The sequence below is a fragment of the Myodes glareolus genome, chromosome 13 (genome assembly GCF_982192425.1).
Source record: "Myodes glareolus chromosome 13, mMyoGla1.1, whole genome shotgun sequence".
NCBI classification, from domain to species: Eukaryota; Metazoa; Chordata; class Mammalia; order Rodentia; family Cricetidae; genus Myodes; species Myodes glareolus.
The window spans coordinates 17,680,847-17,702,399 of NC_142038.1; the positions used below are offsets into that span (position 1 = coordinate 17,680,847).

The 21,553-nt window shown below is 43.1% G+C and overlaps 1 protein-coding gene across 1 annotated transcript in view; it reads right to left on the bottom strand.

Annotated features, from left to right (window-relative positions):
* Mbd2 (methyl-CpG binding domain protein 2) overlaps nt 1–20,997 on the bottom strand; it is a 52,290-nt gene extending 31,293 nt beyond the window's left edge. The window contains exons 1-2 of the mRNA XM_048419685.3: nt 20,407–20,997; nt 10,476–10,635 (exon numbers count right to left, since the gene is read on the bottom strand). Of these exons, the coding sequence (XP_048275642.2) occupies nt 10,476–10,635; nt 20,407–20,951 (705 nt within the window). The 5' untranslated portion in view covers nt 20,952–20,997. The remainder of the gene's footprint in view (nt 1–10,475; nt 10,636–20,406) is intronic.
* Nucleotides 20,998–21,553: the final 556 nt, after the last annotated feature.

Sequence of the window (21,553 nt, forward strand, 5' to 3'; positions counted from 1 at the left end):
GTGCTGGGATTAAAGGCATGCACCACCACTGCCTGGCAGCACTCTGAATATTTTAAAGGTACATTTAAAGAAAATACTTATTTTATGATGTGGGATTCCCCTCTGTATGCTGTGAATACCACTGGTTAATAAAGAAGCTGCTTTGGGCCTATTGCAGCACAGAATAGGGCTAAGCAGAATTCCACCCAGATAGAGGAGCGAGTAGGCGGAGACAGAGAGATGCCATGTAGCCGCTGCAGAAGACAGATGCCAGATGCCGGATGGAACCTTACCTTCCACAACCATGTGGCGATACAGAGATTAATAAAAAAAGGTCTAATTTAAGATATAAGAGTTAGCCGGAAATATGCCTAAGATAATAGGCCAAGCAGCGTTTTAATAAATATAGTTTCTGTGTGGTTATTTTGGGTCTGGATGGCCGGGAAGCAAACAAGCAGCCTCCACCAACAATCTTATATGTGTATGAGCCTGTGTGTATGTATGTGAACCATGTGCATGCAAGAGCACAAAAAGGTCAGAAGCAATGTTAGGATGCCCTGGAATTGGAGTCATAAACAGTTAGGAGCCCCTGTGTGGGTGCTGAGAACTCACCTCGGGTCCTCTGAAAGAGCAATATGGGTTCAAATACTGTCCTGTATTCCTGTTTAGTTTATTGAAGCAGCCTCTAACTACATATCCCAGGCTTGAACAGAAACTCATTACGGAGCTCAGGCTGCCTGCGACAAGCACACACCCAGTCTGACAGCCGATCCTTAGGCATGAACAGATACAGAAGTAACTGCAACTGTTTGTATACACAAGGGCATCCAAGTCGAGACTCGTACTAGAAAGGATAAAGCTGGGCCTACTCTTCACTATAACAAACTATCAATCTTAAATCCACAAAGACTGGAAGTATGGAACGTTTGAAATTATTAGTATTAAAAATGCTAAGGTTGGCAGGATAGTGGTGGCACACACCTTTAAACCCAACACTCAAGAGGCAGGGGCAGACGGATCTCTCTATGTATGAGACCAGCCTGATCTACAGAGTTAGTTCCAGGACACCGTCACAAAAAAAAAAAAAAAAAAGAAAAGAAAAACTAACAACCAAACAAAACAAATGCTAAGGTTGATGAGTGTGTGTGCACGTGTGTGTGTGTGTGTGTGCACACGCATGGTCTTGGACCAATAATGAAAAATTAGAAGAACCTAGAAGAACCTGCAGAATCTGCTAAAAATATAAGATACATCGTTAGGTTCCACTATCTAATTGAGATGGTTCACTCTGTTCTATCTTAAAGAACCCTAGCCTAATTAAAGAACCCTAGCCTAATTCCTAAGGAAAACAACTGCATAGAGTAAGGAACACTAAGAATGTACCTCATCATTCTTCCCTTGACTTCTCAAAGATTTTTAAACATTTCTTTTGACTGGCTAACATTTTTGACAATTTTGTATTTAAAACATTCTCTTGAGCAATCTGCTAAGTAGACTGAACAGCTTCCCAGAAGCTTACAGAACCAGTAAACAGCATTACCAGTCTCCCCTAAGAGTCACTTAATTCACGGCTACCTGTTACCTGAGCTGTCCTAAACCCCTGACACTCTGCCATGAAGCTTCCGCATTAAGAACAATCGCCTTGGCTTGAAGCATGATTACAGCTGTTCACATTAACTAGAAAAAACTGAAGTTCCTTTACATTACAAACTAAACCAGCAAATCCACTGCAACATTGTAAACAGTCTAGCTCACAAACTTTAAAATTCTAAAAAGATGTCCCATTTTAATCTGGAAGCAATTGCGGTACTAAATCTGCGAGCAGATTTCTTTTTTCTTTTACATTCAATGACCTTCTACAAAAGCCTGTAATGTAAGACTTAGGCAATAGCTGGGCAGTGTGGTGCACGCCTTTAATCCCAGCACTTAGGAGGCAGAGGCAGATGGTTACTAAACATAAATGATAACTTCAGATATGAAATACAGCTCAAAAGAAAGGGGTGGGGGTCTTCTGTTCCTCTAGCTATGGAAACAGATTCTTGCTATATTGCCTAAGCTGGCCTCCCAACTCCTGCCCCACCTTCCCCAGTAACTGGATTATAGGTGCACAGAACCATGCCTGACTATAAGTATTACAAAATAGCTTCATGCTCTTCGGTAAGTATTACTAATTGCGAGCACCACTTCTATTCTTATTGCCTTTTCAATAGATGAGGTGGCAGGGAAAAGTCCTATTCACATAAGTGAGCAGAACGAGTTCATCTTATGTGACTCAGACCTTCCTGAAATTGCTTTTAAAAGAGCTTGTGCTAAAATATCACAGTGAACCAAAAAAGAAAAAAACCTTTAATAATCAGTAGACAGATACATAAAGTTCCCCGCATCTTATTAAAAGAACAGGATTTTATTTGTGGAAGCTATCGAGAGATTCACTTCTCAATATTCATTTCAAATATTCATTTCTCAACTCAGTATTTCCAACTGCCCCTCTGTGGAAAGTGCACCATTTAGTGCCACTGTAACACTGCAAACAAGGGAACTGCCCTGGGGGTGACCTCCAACACCACATCTTACAGACAGATATCATGTAAAACTTACGTATCGTATAGCACAGAGACTGGACTTTAAAGATCTATTTTCGTGTGTGCGAGTGTGCTTGCCTGAATGTATGTACATGCATCACATGGGTATAGTGTCCACAAAGACCTAAAGAGAGATCAGGTCTCCTTGGTGCTGGGAACTGAACCCTGGTCCACTGCAAGAGCAGGAGGTTCTCTTAAACCTGGCGCCAATGCCAGTCTTGTCCGTTTCTTTGAGAAAAGCTATATGAAAGACACTGTGCAGATTCTATAACCAAAGCATTGAGGTTTTACTTTCCAATTTTTAATTTTTCACTTTTAGAAATTCACCTCATTGAAGGGTGAAAATTTTCGCTCTACTTACCCAATATACACATACAACTGACATTGCAAAGTATCATTCACATACCATTCTAATACTGTAGCTTTTAATAGACATGATCCAGAGAGATATTTATATCCTAATTGGGAAACAAAAATTCAGTACCACTAAGGTCAATTTCCTTATTGGTTAATGAAGATAATTATTACAAAAGATTCATATACAGATCAAATAGAATGGTATGTGATGACACCAATGCAGTTTCTAACACCATCAGCTTCCACCACAACCTCCACACAGCACTCTGCACATTTCCTGTGCCGGGACAAAGCTCCAGTAGACTTGTCTGCTTCTCTACCCTCAGCTGGGTACCTCTCCACTCACTCAACTCCAGCATCTTGACCTTCTTTCTGTCCTTACATACTGGGGCATCTTTTCTTAACGATTTTGCACTGGCTCTTTCTTCTGTACAGAATGCTTTCCTCAACTTCTGAAGATGGCCACATGTCACCCAGAGCTCAGTCTGAAAATTACCAGCAGAGAAACCTGTTCTCATCATTGAACCTAAAATATCACCCAGTCACCTCTGCATTACTTAGCTCACTGCATAGAGTTAGTATTTTATGAGTGACTTACCATCCCACTCAGATATAACCACCTGAGGCTTTCTCTACAGTATTTCCAAACTGAGACTCATGCTTGCCCAGACTTTGAAAATTGCATACAATCAGCTAATTAGAGGCAAAATGCCACCACACTTTTGGTCCTACACTGTACAGCTCCAGTCTGAGTAGTCGTTTTCTGTCCTGAACCTGAAAGTACTAAAGGAAAATATGATAATTAAATGTAACCTATAAGATCTGCCGCAAAATTGTTATGAAAAGGAGCATTGTCTGTTCCAATTTAAAATATAAAAGAAACAATCCCTAAACTCATTCTATCACTCAGCTACATGTTCACTTCTGTTATTAATTTTTAAATCATCTGCATTATTATTGTGGGGGGGTGCTTGTGCCATGGCACATGAGTGGAGGTCAGAAGAGAACCAGTTCTCTTCTTTCATGCTTATGGAAGTTAGAGAGACAGCAAGTACTCACCCTCTGAGCCACCTCTAGCTGTACCTGGCCCTCCAGTGTGTTGAGGACCAGGAAGCAGGTTTCTGCTCTCCCTACTTTCTTCTCTCTTGCCCTATCTTACTAACCAGTAATCTTTTTCACAATCCATTCTTGCTGGTTCCATCAACCTTACCCAAACTCCAGAGCTTCTCAGAGCTGGATCCCGTACCTCTGCCTGTGTCTGGGACTCACCAGTCTCATTAGTGGGGATATTGCGTGTGCCGGCAACTTTCCAGCTTCCCTTTGTTCTAGCAGTGCCCACTACACACGGCATCTGCATCTAAGTCTTCTGTTAATCTCCACATCCAATCTGCTAGCAAATCCCATTAATATTTCCATTGTGTTCAGCACCACACATCTCCCAAGTCTTGGCCATTCCTCACTAGACAAAACTATTTCCTCACTTCCACTTTTCTCCATTTCATATCAAATTAACAGTGCTCTATATTCGATATGGACCCACACTTAATATAAACACTAGTAACTCCTTGCAAAGACTTCCCTGTCTTACTAATTCTATCACCTGTGGAGTATTCACTCAGTCTCTATACTCCTACAGGCACTAAAAGACACTCCAACCAGCAGGAAATACAGAGCACAGGGGTCTTTGGGAGAAACGTCAGTCACTTTCTCTATAGGTCACTGTTGGGGACTGCGGACCACCAGACCCTGAATTTCCTGTAAACAACCTGTTTTCCTCTGCTCTGAGCAGGAGACCCTGATGGCAGGGGAGTGGGTTCTGATGGGTCTGCAGCTGAAAGATCTCAAGAGCTGGGGCGTGGCCAGAGCCCTATATAAGCTGCCTCTGAGCACAATTAAAGTGGGCATTCTTGTATCAAGGATGACCCGTGTCCCCGTCTGTGTGTGTATGTTTTAAAATTTTCAACCTAGTTCCTGTAGCGTGTAGCAAGTAGAGCGCAGAACAGAACCGGTGGAGTTTTACAGGTCAGGAGACATATTCTCTTTGTATTCAACTAGAGTGGAAATACTAGGAATACTGAAGCTAAGGGGTAGTTCTTACTACAATATTTGTATGGTGATACAAAGTATGGTCATGATGATGAACTGACTATAGAACCCTCAGACATTTACTCAATAACTGAGAAGTCCATACTCAAGCAAATGATTATTCGGAGCCACATCAAATGGCCCCTCTTTTCCCCCTCACACCTTGCTCTCCTTCCTTCTTTAACACAAACAAACCAATGGATAAGTTTTTCAAGTACAGATCCCTTTGAAATTCTGATGGAGATAAAATTTCTTTAGGAGAAACACTCCCCCCACACACACCAAAAAAAATTATGGAATACAATCCAAAGGATCCTGGAAGTTTCTTTATTGTTTGTTTTTGGGTTTTTTTTCTGATCCTGGAAGTTTCTAAGGCATGCATCCTCAAGTTACCATCCTCCACCCCCCTTCTGCTTCCTTCCAAGCTGTCTTTCAATATTTAGAAAAAGCCATTCTAACCATTTTATAGGGAGATTAAAACATGCACATATAACATACAAATATAGTATGTTTATATTTGCATATGACCTAAAAGAACATACAAAAAGGAAGAACAACAAAAACAAACTAATGTCCTCCAGGGAACAGGACAGAGCCAGGAGCTGAAACACATTAGCAGGAGGGCAATACTGCACTGGCTCGCCTTTCACTACTTACCCAGGTTATTTCAGCTAACAATAAATCCAAAGTATAAAACTTTCAAAGACCTGGCATAAAACCTGCTTTCTAACCCTTCCAATCCCTGAAAATTGGCTCTATAAAGGTCACCAGGTCCAATTCTGATGCAGCCTTTACCCTCCTTGATTTCTCCTTGGCATTAACAAAAATATTCTCCATGCTTCTGTAATACTACACTTTCCTGACTTTGTTCTTATCTTTGGGAAAGTTGTCAATTTTCCACAGGAGTTTTTTATTCATCTCATTTGCAATCTGCAATATGAAAAAGTACCTTTCCTATTTGTCTAAACACTGGGCACAATAAATGACAAACGACAGCCTAGGGTAGGAATCTTCACATGATGAACTTATGAGAGCCCACATGCTTCTCTTTTGAAAACCTAAGAAACACAGCTACTATAACTCCATCAGCTTCACCCCAACCCACAGGTTCTCCCTTGTCACCAACCATCCCATGGATGCGTTCACACACGCATGCACATAACAAAATACCCTGGGCTAAGGCAACTTAAAAAGGGTTAATTTAGCTCACAATCTTATTTACTGGAGAACATAAAGCATGGTGCCAGCACCCTGGTGTGGGCCTCTGGCCATCATAACAGGTCAGAGTAGCAGTCTACAGGCATAAGGAGCGTGTACAAACAGAGAAGCAAGCGGACAGGGAAGGGCTAGGCTTGGTAACAACCCACTGCAATATGAATGCCTACAAAATCTACAATGTTCCAAAACCCTGACATTAATCCATTATAAAAGTGGAACCCTATTACTTAAACTTTCCACCCTGTCAACAGTTCTTCCACCTGAGAATCACAGTACCACAGGCCAAGTCTCCAGACAAGAACCTCTAGGAGACAAACTATGACCAGAATACAGCAGTGACCACAGCCACAATTTTAGAAAGTGTTGATTCTCTCTCCCTGTGACCAGCAGGCACCTAAACCTACCGATTTCTTGATTCTCCTTTTTCTATACCTCAGTTCAAGGCATTAATTTAGGTCCATTAATTTTTTGGACGAAAACGGCCCAATTAGCTTGCCTATGTCCAGCTCCAGGCCTTTCACACCAGTCTAAACTGAAGAGCAAACTACCCACTAACTTACAAACTTTTTTAAGCCGTACAGCTGCTGCCCTGAGCTGCACTACTGAGCTATAAACTATGTCTGATAACTCTGTGAGAATAACTGAAGCAAGTGTCTTCTCCGTCTGTCTGGGGATCTAGGGTACAGTCACACAGTCCCAAGCCTATGCCTGTAAATCACAATAACTTACTAACTACTCTTATTACCCAAGATAATTCATGAGGAATTCAAGACGGTGGATCTGACACAGAATTGACCTCTCCCCAAGAAAATAAACTAAAATAAAATGGAAGCTTCTATTTCTATTTTTCAAAGTACCAAGTCTGAGAAAGCAGAGGAAGGCAGTGAAAGAACTGCATCCTTCCAAGGTAGCGGCAGTGCTGTTAAGTTAAACTCAGAAATGTTCCAAACAGTAATTATTGTAAGAAATATGCAAAATTTATCATAGGTCATATTAACACCAGGTTATTCGCACTTCATTTCTAAAACATTTCTATGACAGCATTAAACACCAGAAACAAAGAATTTAGTCTAATGTAGAACTGAACAGAAGCAGGCTCCCTAAGTTCCCTAAATATGCTTTGCATTCACAACCTAACGTAGTGCATCCCAGGATATCTCCAACTAGATTTTAGAAATTGTCTTAAATTTTTAATATTTATGTTCTCCATCTTCCCTCTCCCTGCTGTGCACGTGAACGCACGCACACACACGCACATGCGCGCGCGCGCGCGCGCGCGCACACACACACACACACACACACCCTGTTCTCCCATCTTTACATGGGTCCTGGAAATGGAACTCAGATCGTCAGACTTGGCAGCAGGACCTTTACCTGCTCAGCCATCTCACTCACCCAAAATGACTACCTTGTCACCACTGCCTCCTTAAAATGTTCAAAGCCATTTCTGAAACCTTGAGGTATCTTTGAAAGTGTGTGTAAGTGTGTGTGTGTGTGTGTGTGTGTGTGCACAAAATATTTTACAAGTAAAGAATTCGTCTTTTCATTCTAAACTGTGTTGTCCAACAGGGTAAGCACAAAGCACATGTAGCCGCACATTAGCCACATGTGTGGCTACAGATAACAATTACATCCCAGCATGCTCCACTGTGAGAACACCGCCATCACTTCCCCTCACTGGTCACTTTCACACTACTGTGAGCCACGACCCCATTAGCTCCAGAGACATCTTCAGCAATCTACTTGGTATTTCAATTATTTTATCACCTTGAGAGATGGGGTTGCCTACAAATAATTATAGCAGTGGCAAGAAAAATCAATAAAGAAAAATAAAACCAAGAATGCAATCAATTTGGGGGTTTGGTTAAGAAAAAATTTGAGATAAGCAGAGACAAGTACAAGAGCTGCAGTGTGTGTGAACCCAAAGCCAATGCCCACTCCATCCTACTTGCCCGCTGGAATGTAATTAAACCCACTCTGCAAAGGTCCTCCACGCAGTCTTTCCAATCACACTTGAAAATACCCGTTAGCAATAAGCTCTTTAATATAGAAGACATATGTCAAGATCACAGTTTATGGTTGGTCAATCCTGTTTAAAACCTTACTTCACTGACCATATCCTCAGTTTTAATTTTTTTAAACTTAAAAAAATGAGTAATAAACTTTAGCCAAGCTAAATCTCATTGAGACTCCTGTCAGCTACATTTCCCAGCTTTCTTTATACAGTACCATCACTAAAAACAACAGCATTCAGCTAACTACACCACAAATATGCTTTCTGCTTGTAATGATAGTGCTACTCCCAAAGGGAGTCTGTTTTTCAAACTGTAACAACTCCCACTGTAGTTACCTAAAACTTCTAAAACTCAGATCAAGGCAAGACCAGGCACCACAAACTTCACACAGAATGTGAGAAAACAATGAAAATGAAAGGCACCTCAAACATGTGTTACACAAATTTATTAAATAACATTTATTACCACTATAAACTCCTAGAATCAGGTGGCTAGTGAATCAAACATCAAGTGTTTATTTAATAGGCTATTATGTGCAAGGTTTGGGGCTACTGTACAGAACAAAACCAAACAGAGTCCCTGCTCCTGAAGAGCTCACAGTCTAGCTCAAGCACAGGCACAAATGCAAGCACCAAGCACAGCAGTCACCAGGGAGGAAGGGACAGGATTCCCAGAGACGCAGGCAATGGAGCAGAGCCTCAGCTGAGGAGTTCGCCAGGTGGAGGGGGAGGGGAAGCACATTCCAAGCAGAGGGAGCTGCACAGAAGCAAGCAGGTCCTGAAAGCGCATGCCATGCTGCAGTGATGAGTGGTCCAGAGCAGCTAGAGCAGAAAGATGCACACAAACTAGAGACGAATTAGCATTTGGTTTTCAATGAACCACAACTGTCAGGAAGTAAAGCTTTAAATTGCATTAAATGAGGCTAAAATGTGACTCTGGGAACAAGAGGAAAATTTACAAGCGTTCTCGTCATTTCATGAACAGTTAGGTCCTTCTGTAGGCACGCAAGCGGTACTGTGCTAGAGTTTAAAGGGGCAGTTTTAGAAAATCTTAACTGTCATGTATACACACGTACAGTAGTGCGTGTATATGCTTGAGAAAAGGAAAAGGGCTTGAGCCAGAAAGCTTCCTAAACAGTATGCTAAGCAGGGTAGCGTGCTGCTCAGAAAGCTGGCTGCAGTTTAGGGAAGGAAAGGTCAATTTAGGAGGGGGGAAAAAGGAAATAGCAGAGGTCAATATTTTGCTAAATGTTTTTATGTAAACCCCCACTTCATTTTCACAATAACGCTATGGGAGAAGTTTTATTACCCTCTCCAAAAGGTCTCAGGTCTTCAGAGGCTTCAACCTCAGAAAGTTGTTTATCTGTATCAGATATTACACTACGATAGATTGTATCAGCTAACACAGACCATGAGGGTCCGGCAGGGGTACATCAGTCACATCCTGTGTATGAAATGACTCTGCTTTCACTCTGTTTTCACAAGAATGTCCTGAGAAAGTGGAGATGGTGACACACAGACACAGGCTCCTAAAATACATAGGAATGAAAACCTTTAACAACTGATAACAAAGTCATTAAAACTACTGGTTTAGGCAGCTGTAATGGTGATGTCCACCTCAACTCCCGACTCAGCACTAAGGGTGGTCACTACTTAGAGGAACCATGTAATGAGCTGTCTATGGGTCATACACAGTCAGTTGTTCTTAGAAGAGTAGAACCTTTTTTTTTAAGACACTAAAGCTTTAATCAAATTAAATTAATATATCCAAATGTGACTTGTTTATACTGCTATATAATAATCAACCAAGCAGTTCCAGAGAATTAAGGGCTAGGGAAACAAATCTCTGAGGATGAGAACAGTGATGTCTGAGTCGGTATTGTCAACATCAAAGTCAGAGTCACACTGCCTCCCGAGACTCTCAACTTCAATATTACTATGCAGTTACCCACTATGTGGTAATATTGCCTCTTTTAAGGAAACAGAAGAAATATACTTTTTAAAAAACACGATGTGTAGTACGGGCTGGTAGCCTACCAACACACTGAAACGTTTTCTACTGTGTTTCACACTTTCTCTGTTCAAGCACTTCCAAATACAGAAAAATACATCCCACTTGTAAGTTTTAAAATACTCTGTAGTGGGGAGAGAAACTCGGACAACGGAGATCTCAGTGGCACAGGAAACACGTCTGGAGAGCTTGGGAAGCGCATGTCTATGCTCTGAGTACAGTCACCAACCTTGTTCTGATTCAGAGGATCATTCCGTAGTCTCTGCTTGTTCTTCTGTAATTTACTAGGCATCATCTTGCCAGTTCTGAAGTCAAAACTGCTGAGGTCAACGGCATTTCCCAAATACCTTGCCAGCTGAGGTTTACTTCTGAACTTCTTACCACTCGGACTAGAAGGGAAAAAAAAGTTTATTTGTACAAAAGGAAATATTAATACCCTCCATATAGTCTTCGTAAAATACATTCCTACATAACCTTTTTTAACAGTAATTTCTGTTCCTGATTGTTACAAATTACAATTACATGTGTTGGGTTTCATTTTGGAATTACTACAAGTCTTAAAGGAAGTTAACTTTCTGCAGAAAGAGAAAGCATATCATTCAGCACAGCTCTCCCGGGTGCGCATGCTGCTGCAGATTCCCCAGCCAACGGCCTGAGAGCCGAGCACAGCCCATGGAGCACACTCCCTACAGAGTCTGCATTCTCACCAACTTCTTTCCAAACTGTCTTTTGAAAACACTGGTTTATGTACAATGTCAAGAGCTCAGAAACTGTTAAAGTCAGTAGCTAGTTTAAAACATGAATTTGAACTCCACACAATCAGGCATAAACTTATAGTATCTATAATAGAAAAAAGAAACAAACTTTGATGTGTAAATGCTTCTACTAAAACTACAACTAAAAAGAAAAACAAGAACATCTGTGAACCTATTTATACAATTCTGACATGACTTTTGTTTGACAAACTGTCTAAAATAAGCATGTTATATTTAGAGATATAAATGTATATATGCATGCAATAATAACTAATGAAAAAAGAGGCCATGGATTTGAAGGAGAGCTGAGAGGAATATATGGAAGGATTTGGAAGGAGGAAAGGGGAGATATGTTGCAATTATATTATAATTTCAAATGTAAAACTTAAAAAGCACAGAGATCTAACGAGAGAAAAAATTAAGTAAAATAAGCTTATCAAAAATAATTTCTTTTTAGCCAGGTGTGATGGCACAGGTCTGGCCTGTAATCCCAGCACTTAAGATGGAGGCAAAACGTCAGCTTCAATTACAAGGGTACTTCTAGTCTAGTCAGGGCTATGAGACCCTGCCTCAAAAAAGTCCAATAAATAAGTTAATTTACTTCTTATAAACAAGAATGCCAAAGATGGAAAACGGTAAAAGTGCCAGAACTGCAGAGAACAGATTCCCTAAAAAAGAGTTCTGTGTTATTAATCTGTAAGAAATTGCTTTTTAGGGACAATATCCCTAAAGTCTTACCTAAAAACTTTTATAAACCCAATAGCTAGAACAAACCGTGACTGTTTCTGCAGAAGAAACCCCTTAGAACTTCAGAAAGCATCTCACAGAGGCTGGCATGCCACACCTGGAATTTTACCTTGCTCTAACTAGTCAAAATAAGTAAAACATAACTCAACAAAGAACTTTAAAATCTGGGGAACAAAACAATACAACATTACGCTGGACTGAAGTAACTTCAGGCTCAGGTCTAAGGAACAAAGCATGTCATCTGTCACATTGCATGGTATTCTGTCAACACAGACTCCGGACAGCTGGAAGACCTATTAACCTTTGTTGTTCACAATCCCATGACTTAAGTATTCTTGGAACACAATTCAAATTTTACAAAATTCAACCAACGATGAAGATTACAACCAACACCAACCAGACCATAAGACAGTAAATAAAGTAGCCAAAACCAAAATCCAGTCTGGGAAAGAAGATATGATCACACACAGACTATCTCAAATCCAACTGCATTTTACACTGGAAAACAGGCATAGCACCACAAGCGAAGCCATCAGGGTACTTTCAACATTGCCTCAAGCTCGATCATCACTCTCAACCACACACTTCCTATCTTTGCCAGTGGCATCACTGCCCATGTAGCATCTACTCCTCCTAGCTGAACGAACACTAACAACCCTTCATCTCCCATATTCCTCCGCCACCCATCCAGCACCAAATTCAAATTCTCAGACTCCCCAGTGGTGACAAAATGCCTTCCCCTCCTTAGTACATCATCAAAAGAACTCAATCAAATTTACTGTTTGCAGACTTTATCCTGTCGACGTTGGTATCCTAAATTACAACCTCAGTCACTGAAATATGCTATGTACCTTTGATTCCAAAGGTACAGTCTATCTATCTTTCCAGATGGGATGAACCTGTCAATGAGATATTATGTCCTTCAAGCCCACCTAAATCATCATGTGCCTTGTTATTCTCCAGTCCAAATGAAAAGCAATTGCACAGTCCTCTGAAATTTTATTTCATTACAATTCCTGTATGTTTCCTTGACTCCTATATATTTCCAACAACCACATATTATAAACCCCTTTTGATAAACTCTCAAAAGTCATTATACAGAGGCAACCATTGAACAAAGTAACTGAGAGCAAGAAACCTATCAATTGAGTAAGAAAGAATGTAGTTTTCATTTGCAGGCATGCTGGGATGAATCATACACTTAAAATTAAAAATAAAAATTTCACCCCTAGTCAGTTTTACTACATCACTCAAATTAATCTGAAAAAATATAATTATTGTATTTCAGTCATTTATATGATTATAGTCTTAATTAAGCTAGAATACCCATGAAGCCCTTGTCATCAAATAGTCATGTGATATCATAACATATCAGTTATGTGACTGATAAAGAACATCCTGATAAACTATCTTTAACATGTAGTGAATAAGGGAATGAAGGAGGGAGAGAGAGGAAGGAAGCTAAGTCAGTAATGCATGCTGCGATCTCAGCTGCTTAGAGGCTGAAGCAAGAGAGAGTCCAAGCCCAACCTGGTGGCTTTAAGAAGGAAAGAATGATATAGCTCAGTAGCAGGATTCTCACCTAACATCTATAAGGCCCTAGGTTCAGTATCTCCAGTATATAAAAAAGAACAAGAAAATATCTTTCCACAAAATAAAATGACAATTCTAAATTGGATTTCTGCCTAAAGATTCTTTTAATGCAATAAAAACTTGAGCTCCAGTGTGGATCTTTCAGCTGACTTATTTTCAGAACTTGAAAATATTCAGGCAGTATAACTTTTACCAAAAAGATAAGCACCACACTGCTTAGCATGTGGCTGAGACAAACAGTCATTTTGGGAAGAACCAATGAATTTCAAAGTTGAATGTGCAAGAGGTGTTTCCTTGTGTGTTAAAAGTCACTTTGAAAATATGCCAGTATCTCAATGTCAAGGCTTCCTCAGAGCAAAACTCACTAAGGAGGTTACTCTGGACACTTCTCCTCAGACTCCAGAGATGTAAATACCCAAGGACAGGACTCATTCTCAAGACTATTCTGGGTTGCAAACACAGTTCAGAGGTACAGAGCTGGCCCAGCAAGCACAAGGCCCAGGATGAAACTCTCACATACTCCACTAATTATAATCCAAGAAGGGTAAAATGCAGAAATTTGCAAGATTAGCAAATCAACTGTTGCCTCCCAAGTTCTGTTTCACTCCTGCCATACAGATAGGACTCTGTAAGGCATCTGGCAGATATGTGCCATGCAGAAAACTCAGGAGAAGCCACTGTCCTTTTCAATAACAAGCTTCAAAAAAGCAAACCTGCCTGCCCCAGGGAATTTGAACACCAGGGACCTTACTCTGTAGGAGATAGGGACAAGCAATAGGAAGACAAGGCCCAAGAGAACAGTTAAGAAGGAAATGTGTGCATGAGATTCACACCAGCTGCACAGCAGCACTGACCCTGAGTGCCCGGCTGAGCACAGACAGGGACTACATTCCCATCACCCTCTAAGATGACTGCTACCCGTCTGCATCACAGAAATACTAGAACTTGCAAAGTGACTAAGCTATTAGTCTAGGATGTCAATTACTTATTTAGAAATATCAATTCATAACTTAAGTTTACAGTATTGCTTTTTTTAACACTAGTAGATTGGTGATTAGATTAGTCATTTTCAGTTTGCTCTCACCAAAGTAATGAAATACTATCTCAGTTTCAACCACAAAGAAAATTTCCCTGTTAACCTACCCCATTCCTGAACTAACTTGCAATCGTGCACTTAATTTATGCTTTCCACTATTTAATTAAAAATCAAACTATGAGTCGAATCTCTGTTCGTATGAAGACATTTCATCACTTGAACCCAGCCTCCTTTAATTTCTGTCAAACTGCCTAAAGTGACTGTTAAACGTAACTCCATGTTAAAGATTCTTAAATATAATTACCCAGAAGAAACTTTATGTAAAAGAAAATTTAGAAACTGTACCTGAGACACCAGAATGCTTAGTGCCATCTGCATTTCTGTCACATTGTGAACTCACCTGGAACCATTATCTCCTGAGCAGACAACTGCATTCTGCTGTACCACCCTGTCTCCAAACTGCAGTGTGCAACTGAACCCATCCTCTGAAGCCCTCTGCTAACAGCAGGACATGTTGATGACAAGTGAGCTTCAGCATTAATAGCTGTTACAAAGACCATTTCTGACAGATGAGCCGTGGGCATGGCAGTCACTACAGTGGAATGACACACAGCCGTCTGTGAGGGACAGGGCCTCTCAGAAGGCAGAGGGCTAGTTACACTGAAGAACACGCTCAGAACTACAGGACTACCCACCACGATCAAGAACTTTATAAGGAATTAAGGGAAACCCTCACACACAAAAAACTTCTATATACTTTAACACTGAAAAAGATTAACCGAAACCTCAAGCTTTTAAAAGAATACTTCTATGTTTTTAAATGTACGGGCATTTTGCCTGCATGCATGTCTGAACCATGTCTGCAGCGCCCTTGTCGCTCCTGGAACTGCAGCTACAGACAGCTGGGTGTCACCATGTGGGAGCTGGGAAGGAAACGCTCGGCTCTGGAGGAGCAGCCAGTGCTCTTAACCACTGAGCATCTCTCTAACCCTTAAACTTTGTAAGTTGTTTCTTTACCCCACCCTTTCTATTTGCTCAAACTTGAATAAAGATTCAAAACAAAAGATTTCTGTAACATTAAAAACAACTCCCCAAGAAACCAAATTTTATCTGAAGCTAAAATGTAAACCTCGAATTATCTTTTGTACTTAAGTATAAACCATAATTGTCAGAAAATTGCCAAAATTTTTTTAAAAAATGCATACTCCTGCTTTCAAAACCAGTGTGCAGTGACAGGAAGACTGACTCAGCTGTTCCTCACAGCTCCTCCGCACCCCTGCAGCTGTTCCTCACAGCTCCTCCGCACCTCTGCACACACACACTCGTCCCTAAAATGAACACTCAGAAGCCCCTGCACAACATGCCCCAGTAGATTGCTATTGACTTTCATATTATTCTCCATGTCTGATCAGTTACTAATCACCTTTGAACCCATCCTGCACATGGCTACAGTCAACATGGTCTTAACCACCTCAGGTCGCCATGACAGACTATCTGCTAGCTTCTGCATTCTAAAGTATCCCAATGTCCATCCTAAAGCAGGACACTTGAACCATAGCTACTCTTTAAAAGCCTTCAACGTAGACTTAGTTTTTAGAATATGTAAGTATATAATTTTATATTTTATGTATAAAATAAATTTATTTAAATTTAAATAAATTTAAAATATAAAACTAATAGTGTTCAGTGGATTTTCCCCATTAGCCCTGCATCTGAGGCTCTGTAACCTGGCTCCTTCAACCTTTCAACCCTACTTTCCACTTCTCTTACCCCATGACCTTTGTTCCAGCCATGTTGGTTAATTCATTTTGTCATGAATGAGCTGAATGACCCATCTTTTACCTGGTCTATAATGCAACACTCCAAACTCCCAAGATCTCCTCTGAAGACTCCTACTTTTATGAACCTAACATGCTCTGTCTGCCATGAAGACCCCATATCCCTCACAGTAAATGTGTTTCCCTCCTCTGAACCCATGGAGAGAGCACCACTGTGGCAGGAGTAATCGTGACGTGACTGCTGACTTTTCTTCTCGTTTTGCAATACTGCACTATGTGTAGTTATACAATTTCCATTTTTCATACGGCCACAAGCAACTTACTGAAGAGGTTCTTTATGAATGAAATTATATTGTATTAAATTTGCTTCAAATACTGAAGGTTGGGTCAGGGATAATAACCTGGAATAGGGCCTTCCCAGCCACAATGAATTGTAGCCTCTGGAACTGTGAGCAAAAAGAAACTTAATGGTCTCTCCTTTCTGAATGTGTTGCCTATTTGATTACCTGAGCAAGGACAGTATTAATCCTTGCGTCAAATATTCTGAGGTTCATGTGACAAGCAGACTCCACTAATAAGTGGGCAAACAAGAGCATGGGGAAAACTGTGGTGTGTTCACAGTGCACCACTGTTAGGCCCAGGAGGTGGAGAACCATGCCCAGATCTAATCTTACACCCAGCTGCCTCCTCTGGAGACTCCTACTTCTATTCAGATCATTTGTGATTTTTATGGACCTCAGCAACACCTGAGTCCTGCTCTTTTTAGTTCAAGAAAGTGAAGCCAGCCAAGAGCGATAGTGTGTGCCTGCAATTCCAGCATTTGGGAGGCACTGAGATAGGACTGCCACAACTTCAAAGCCAGCCTGGGATTATATGCCTGGTACCAGGACCAACAAGTGCTGCACAGAGGGGGAAAAGGAGAAGGCAAGAGAGAACAAGGTCCTAAAGAGCCCTATGAAGAGGAAAGTATTTCAGAATCACAGTATGTGTTGCACAAAAAGCCAAACACTGGAAATGAAGGATCGCAAGGCGAATAAGAAAATTACTGCTTTATGGGTTCAAATGTGGCAATGAATTTTTTTCAGAAACTGTACCAGTGGACCCAGTAGTTTAGCAAACCACACCCTTTTTGAAAACATGCTTTGGATGATAATATATGAACCGCCACAGCACTATCTCAGTAATCCTGACAGAAGGCATAATTACAGTGCTTAACTGGCAACCAGAGGTGCTTCTATTACACACAGTTTCAAGACGCAGCCAAAACATATTCCACCAAAATTTGAGGCTTTCCCTGTGCATTAAAGTCAGCCCAATTAATAAGTGTTGGGCACACCCTCAGTAAATAGGCATGGCTTAGTTCAAATTAATCTCCCCAGGAGCAGGCTAATTCAGGGGTTAGTAATGTTAGAATCTGTGTGAACAGCTGGGTGACGGTGTTCACATTACCAGCAGGAGGGTTCCCACTCAACCTACCATTAGCAGACATTCTGAGCTCCTGGTTTAAGGCAGGTACCACGTGGACACCAATATGTAAAACTAAGGCTGAAAAGTAATGTGAACTCAAGTTTCACTGGTCCGTCACCATAATCCATCACAAAAAATTGCCATACAACTAAAGAAACTAATGCCGTACAAGCTTCATACATCCATAGTACAGCCTCTGAAGAGAGTCACAGCAGGCAACAGAGTAACATCTCACAAGAGGACAACAAACCACAGACAACACTCTTTTAGCCCTAAATAAGCACAACAGTCCAGAGCTCCAGCTGTTTGTGTGTGTGTGTGTGTGTGTGTGTGTGTGTATTTAATACTTGGTGTATATGTGGTGGCCAGGGTGTAGTGATGGCGAGGAGGCGGCTAGAGGACACTCTCTAAGATCAGCCTTCTCCTTCCACAGGGTGGGTTCCAGGGATCAAACTCAGTCATCAGGCTTGACAGCAAGAACCTGTACCTGCCAAACCATCTCACCAGCTTCTAATGTTGTGCTTCTAGAAACAAGAGTCTCATTACATTAACTAGGCTGGATCAAATCTCCTGGGCTCAAGTGATCCTGTCCCCTCAACTTCCTGAGTATCTGAGACTACAGGCATGCGCAACCACACCCAGTTTGGCTTTTGAATATCTTTTCCAGCTACGTATTCAAAATAAAAAAAAAACACAAGCTTTTCTATAATGCAAAGTTCATTTGAATAAATACATCACTCCAAAACCAAACAAACCATATTGCAAGACAAGTTCCACAAGCGATGAAATACAAATTCTACAATGCTCAACTGAGAATGGATTCAATCCCAGATACAAAAGACTCCTGTCGAATACAACTGCCTCCGAGACATCAGCAGCAGTTCACACAGCCTGTGAAGTCTGCCTACTAGAAAAGGTAACAGTAAAACAAACCCTAAGCAAAGAAGAACTGTAAAGCAGCGTTAAATGAAACAAATGTATCTAACAACAGCAGCCTTTTAACTTCTTTTGTTTTTCAAGACAGGGTTTCTCTGTGTAATCCTGGCTGTTAGGCAGGGAACTCGCTCTGTAGACCAGGTTAGGAACTCTGCCTGCCTCCCCTCCTGAGTTCTGAAATTAAAGGCGTGGGCCACTACATCCAGCTAGCAGCTACTGTTTTATTTTTAGCAACATCATAGCACTGCACTGAGCAGTGATGGACAAACTGAAACAAACCCACATAATCACCTTGTAATCCCAGCGACACTGGGGGCTGTGCATGAGCATTACCAGTTCAAGGCAAATTCAAGTTCAGCTGGGAAACTCAGTGAGGTGCTTACCACAAAATTTTCAGAGGGAGCAGGGGAACAGCACCGTAACTCAGTTTACAGTATTCGCCCAGTGAATCCAAGGAATAGATTCAATCCCCAACACTAAAAATAAGTTGTCTCAAACAAAGTGAATGAGTTGGAACTCAACACTTTTTTTTTTAACTTCAAGAGCTGAAAAAGAGTAAGCTAAACATTCCTGTATCTGAGCATCCGGCAAGAATGTGTTCAGGGTCTGGCGATGCTCCTCAGTAGCAGAACACTTGTCTGTAGATGGACCAGGCCCTGGGTTTGACCAACACCACCAAGGAGAAAGGGAAAGCAATATGCTCATGTCTATGCGCTACATTAACACTAACTACATTCATGTATTTTGATGCATGCTGGTACACAACTTTTTAACCCCTTAAACGCTGCTCACACCCCGCACCAGCTGAATGACCAATAGGAAAATTTTCACGTTATTCCAGCTTCTGAACGACTAAGAACTAGCTCCCAAGCACTCAAATATTACACTGACTGAAAACCGTTCCACCCAGGGTCCTTCAAGCTACTGACTATAACATGTTTGTACTCAATGATAAATGGGAAGGTGTGGAGGAACCTTTAGTTCGTTCATAATCCCACTGGTATCAGCGGCCACTGACCCTTTCCTGAGCTTGCCACCCATCACAAATGAAGGGCGTGAGCAGCGTAACCACAGTACTGCAAGATGGCATTCAAGAGAAAAGCCTTGAAGCATTTCAGCTGTACTCGTGGCTCGCACTTGGGGGAAGCTCATGACTGCAGCACCGCAGCACCTCCGGCCTTCCCTCACAACGCCAACAGCACCCTCTCCCCAGGTGGGACCCAGAAATGTCTCCAGACACTGCCACAAGTTCACTGGGGGAACAAATGTTAGTCTGGGAGTCTGACAACTTCCGTTGTCAAACGACAAGGGCACACTGCCACGCCAAAGCATTCCACACAGCTCCTGGAGTCACAAATGACGACTTCTACGTGAGACCTCCCTAGGTCCTACAAAGTTAACTGAAACTTTCTCCCTGTATGTAGATGGCTAATTCTTCCACACGGGCACGATTAAACGCACTTCTGATGATGAATCTGGGACATGCTGGGACAGGCGCCAACAGTGACTGGGTTTTAGAGTTTCGATGAATTACACCTTCTTTTAACCCTTTCATGGCCTAAGTAACCTTCCTTTCCATTAACCCTTCGTTCGCAAACCATTTTCCCCGGAAGTCTTCTGCAGAACGTGTCCTCCTCACCTTTCAGACACTTGTGCCCCTCACTCCACTGAGGTCCAACCTCTGCCAAGGACCCCAGCACCCCCTCCCCATACCAGCTCACCCAGTCCTTGTCATATACCTTCAGGACTCTGCTCGAGTCCTGCAACCCCTGCCCAGGTCAGCTCGTGATCCCTGACCCCTACCTGACCCTGCACCCCTACCCCACCCCCGCACCCTCAGAGAGGTACCTGAAGTAGTAGACATCGCTCTTGCCAGCACTGAGCCCTGATTTTCGGATCACTTCCTCCTTCTTCCATCCGGGGGGGAGGGCCGGGCAGTCCATCCTCTTCCCGCTTTCCGTGGCCCGGGGTCCCCTGGGCCCCGGCCCCGCGCTCCCCGACGGGAAAGGGACAGGCTCCCGCCGGGGGGCGACGCCGCCACCGCTGCCGACGCCGCAGCCGCCCGCGCCGCCGTCGCCGCCAAGGCCGCTGCCGCCACTCTGGGGACGGCCGCGGCCCCGGCCCCGGCCCCGGCCACGGCCCCGACCCCGGCCACGGCCACGGCCACGGCCACAGACGCCGCCGCCCCGGGCCGCCTGCTTCCACCGCCCCCGGCCACGGCCGCCGCCCCGAGCGCCTTCCCTGCGCACGCCGCTCACCGGGGACGGAGCGAGCGCGCTGCCCTGGCCCCCCTGCTCTATGGCCGAGTCGCCGCCAGCGCCGCTGCCGCCCGCCGCGCTCTCCCCCTCCTCCTGCTCCGGGCAGCAGCGGCCTCCCCCCGGGTGCGCGCGCATCCAGCCCCCTCCCCAGCCGGCTCTGCGCTTCTTCCGTAACCGAGCCCTTGGAATCCCGGAGACCCGCCCCGCCCGCAGCGCGGCGCGCGGGGGACGCGCGCAAGCATCATAGAGCGGGCGCGCACAGAGCGGCCCTCCCGCCCGGGGCGTGGCCCCGGCCGCGCCTCTTAGGTCCTCCAAGCTCTAGGCCCGGTCATGTTGTCGTCTCCGCCTCCTCGGAGCCACGCCCCTCGCGCCCACCGGCTCCGCCCCCGCCTCGCCCTTCCGGCCCAACCCCCACTGAACCCGCGCGCGCTGTGCTGGAGGTTGGTCTTGTGGAATCCTGCCAGCCACTGTCCAGGGTGACCCGAGTACTTTGTTTCAAGTAGGGTTAAACTGTACCCGTCGTGTGAGCTTACCTAGGTTTGCTTCCTCAAGTAAGGCGTAAACAAACAAAACATCTCGTTTTGTATTTTCCAACTCAGCTGTTCTTGGAACGCCATAGCCTCCTGTCCACTGTGGTTTCCCACGTTTCATTCGTTCAGATTGAATAAATGAAGCCGTTCCCCCACGAAACGGTTGTCTGTGCCCTCCAGTGCTTGGGGTCAGGGTCACTACTTCTA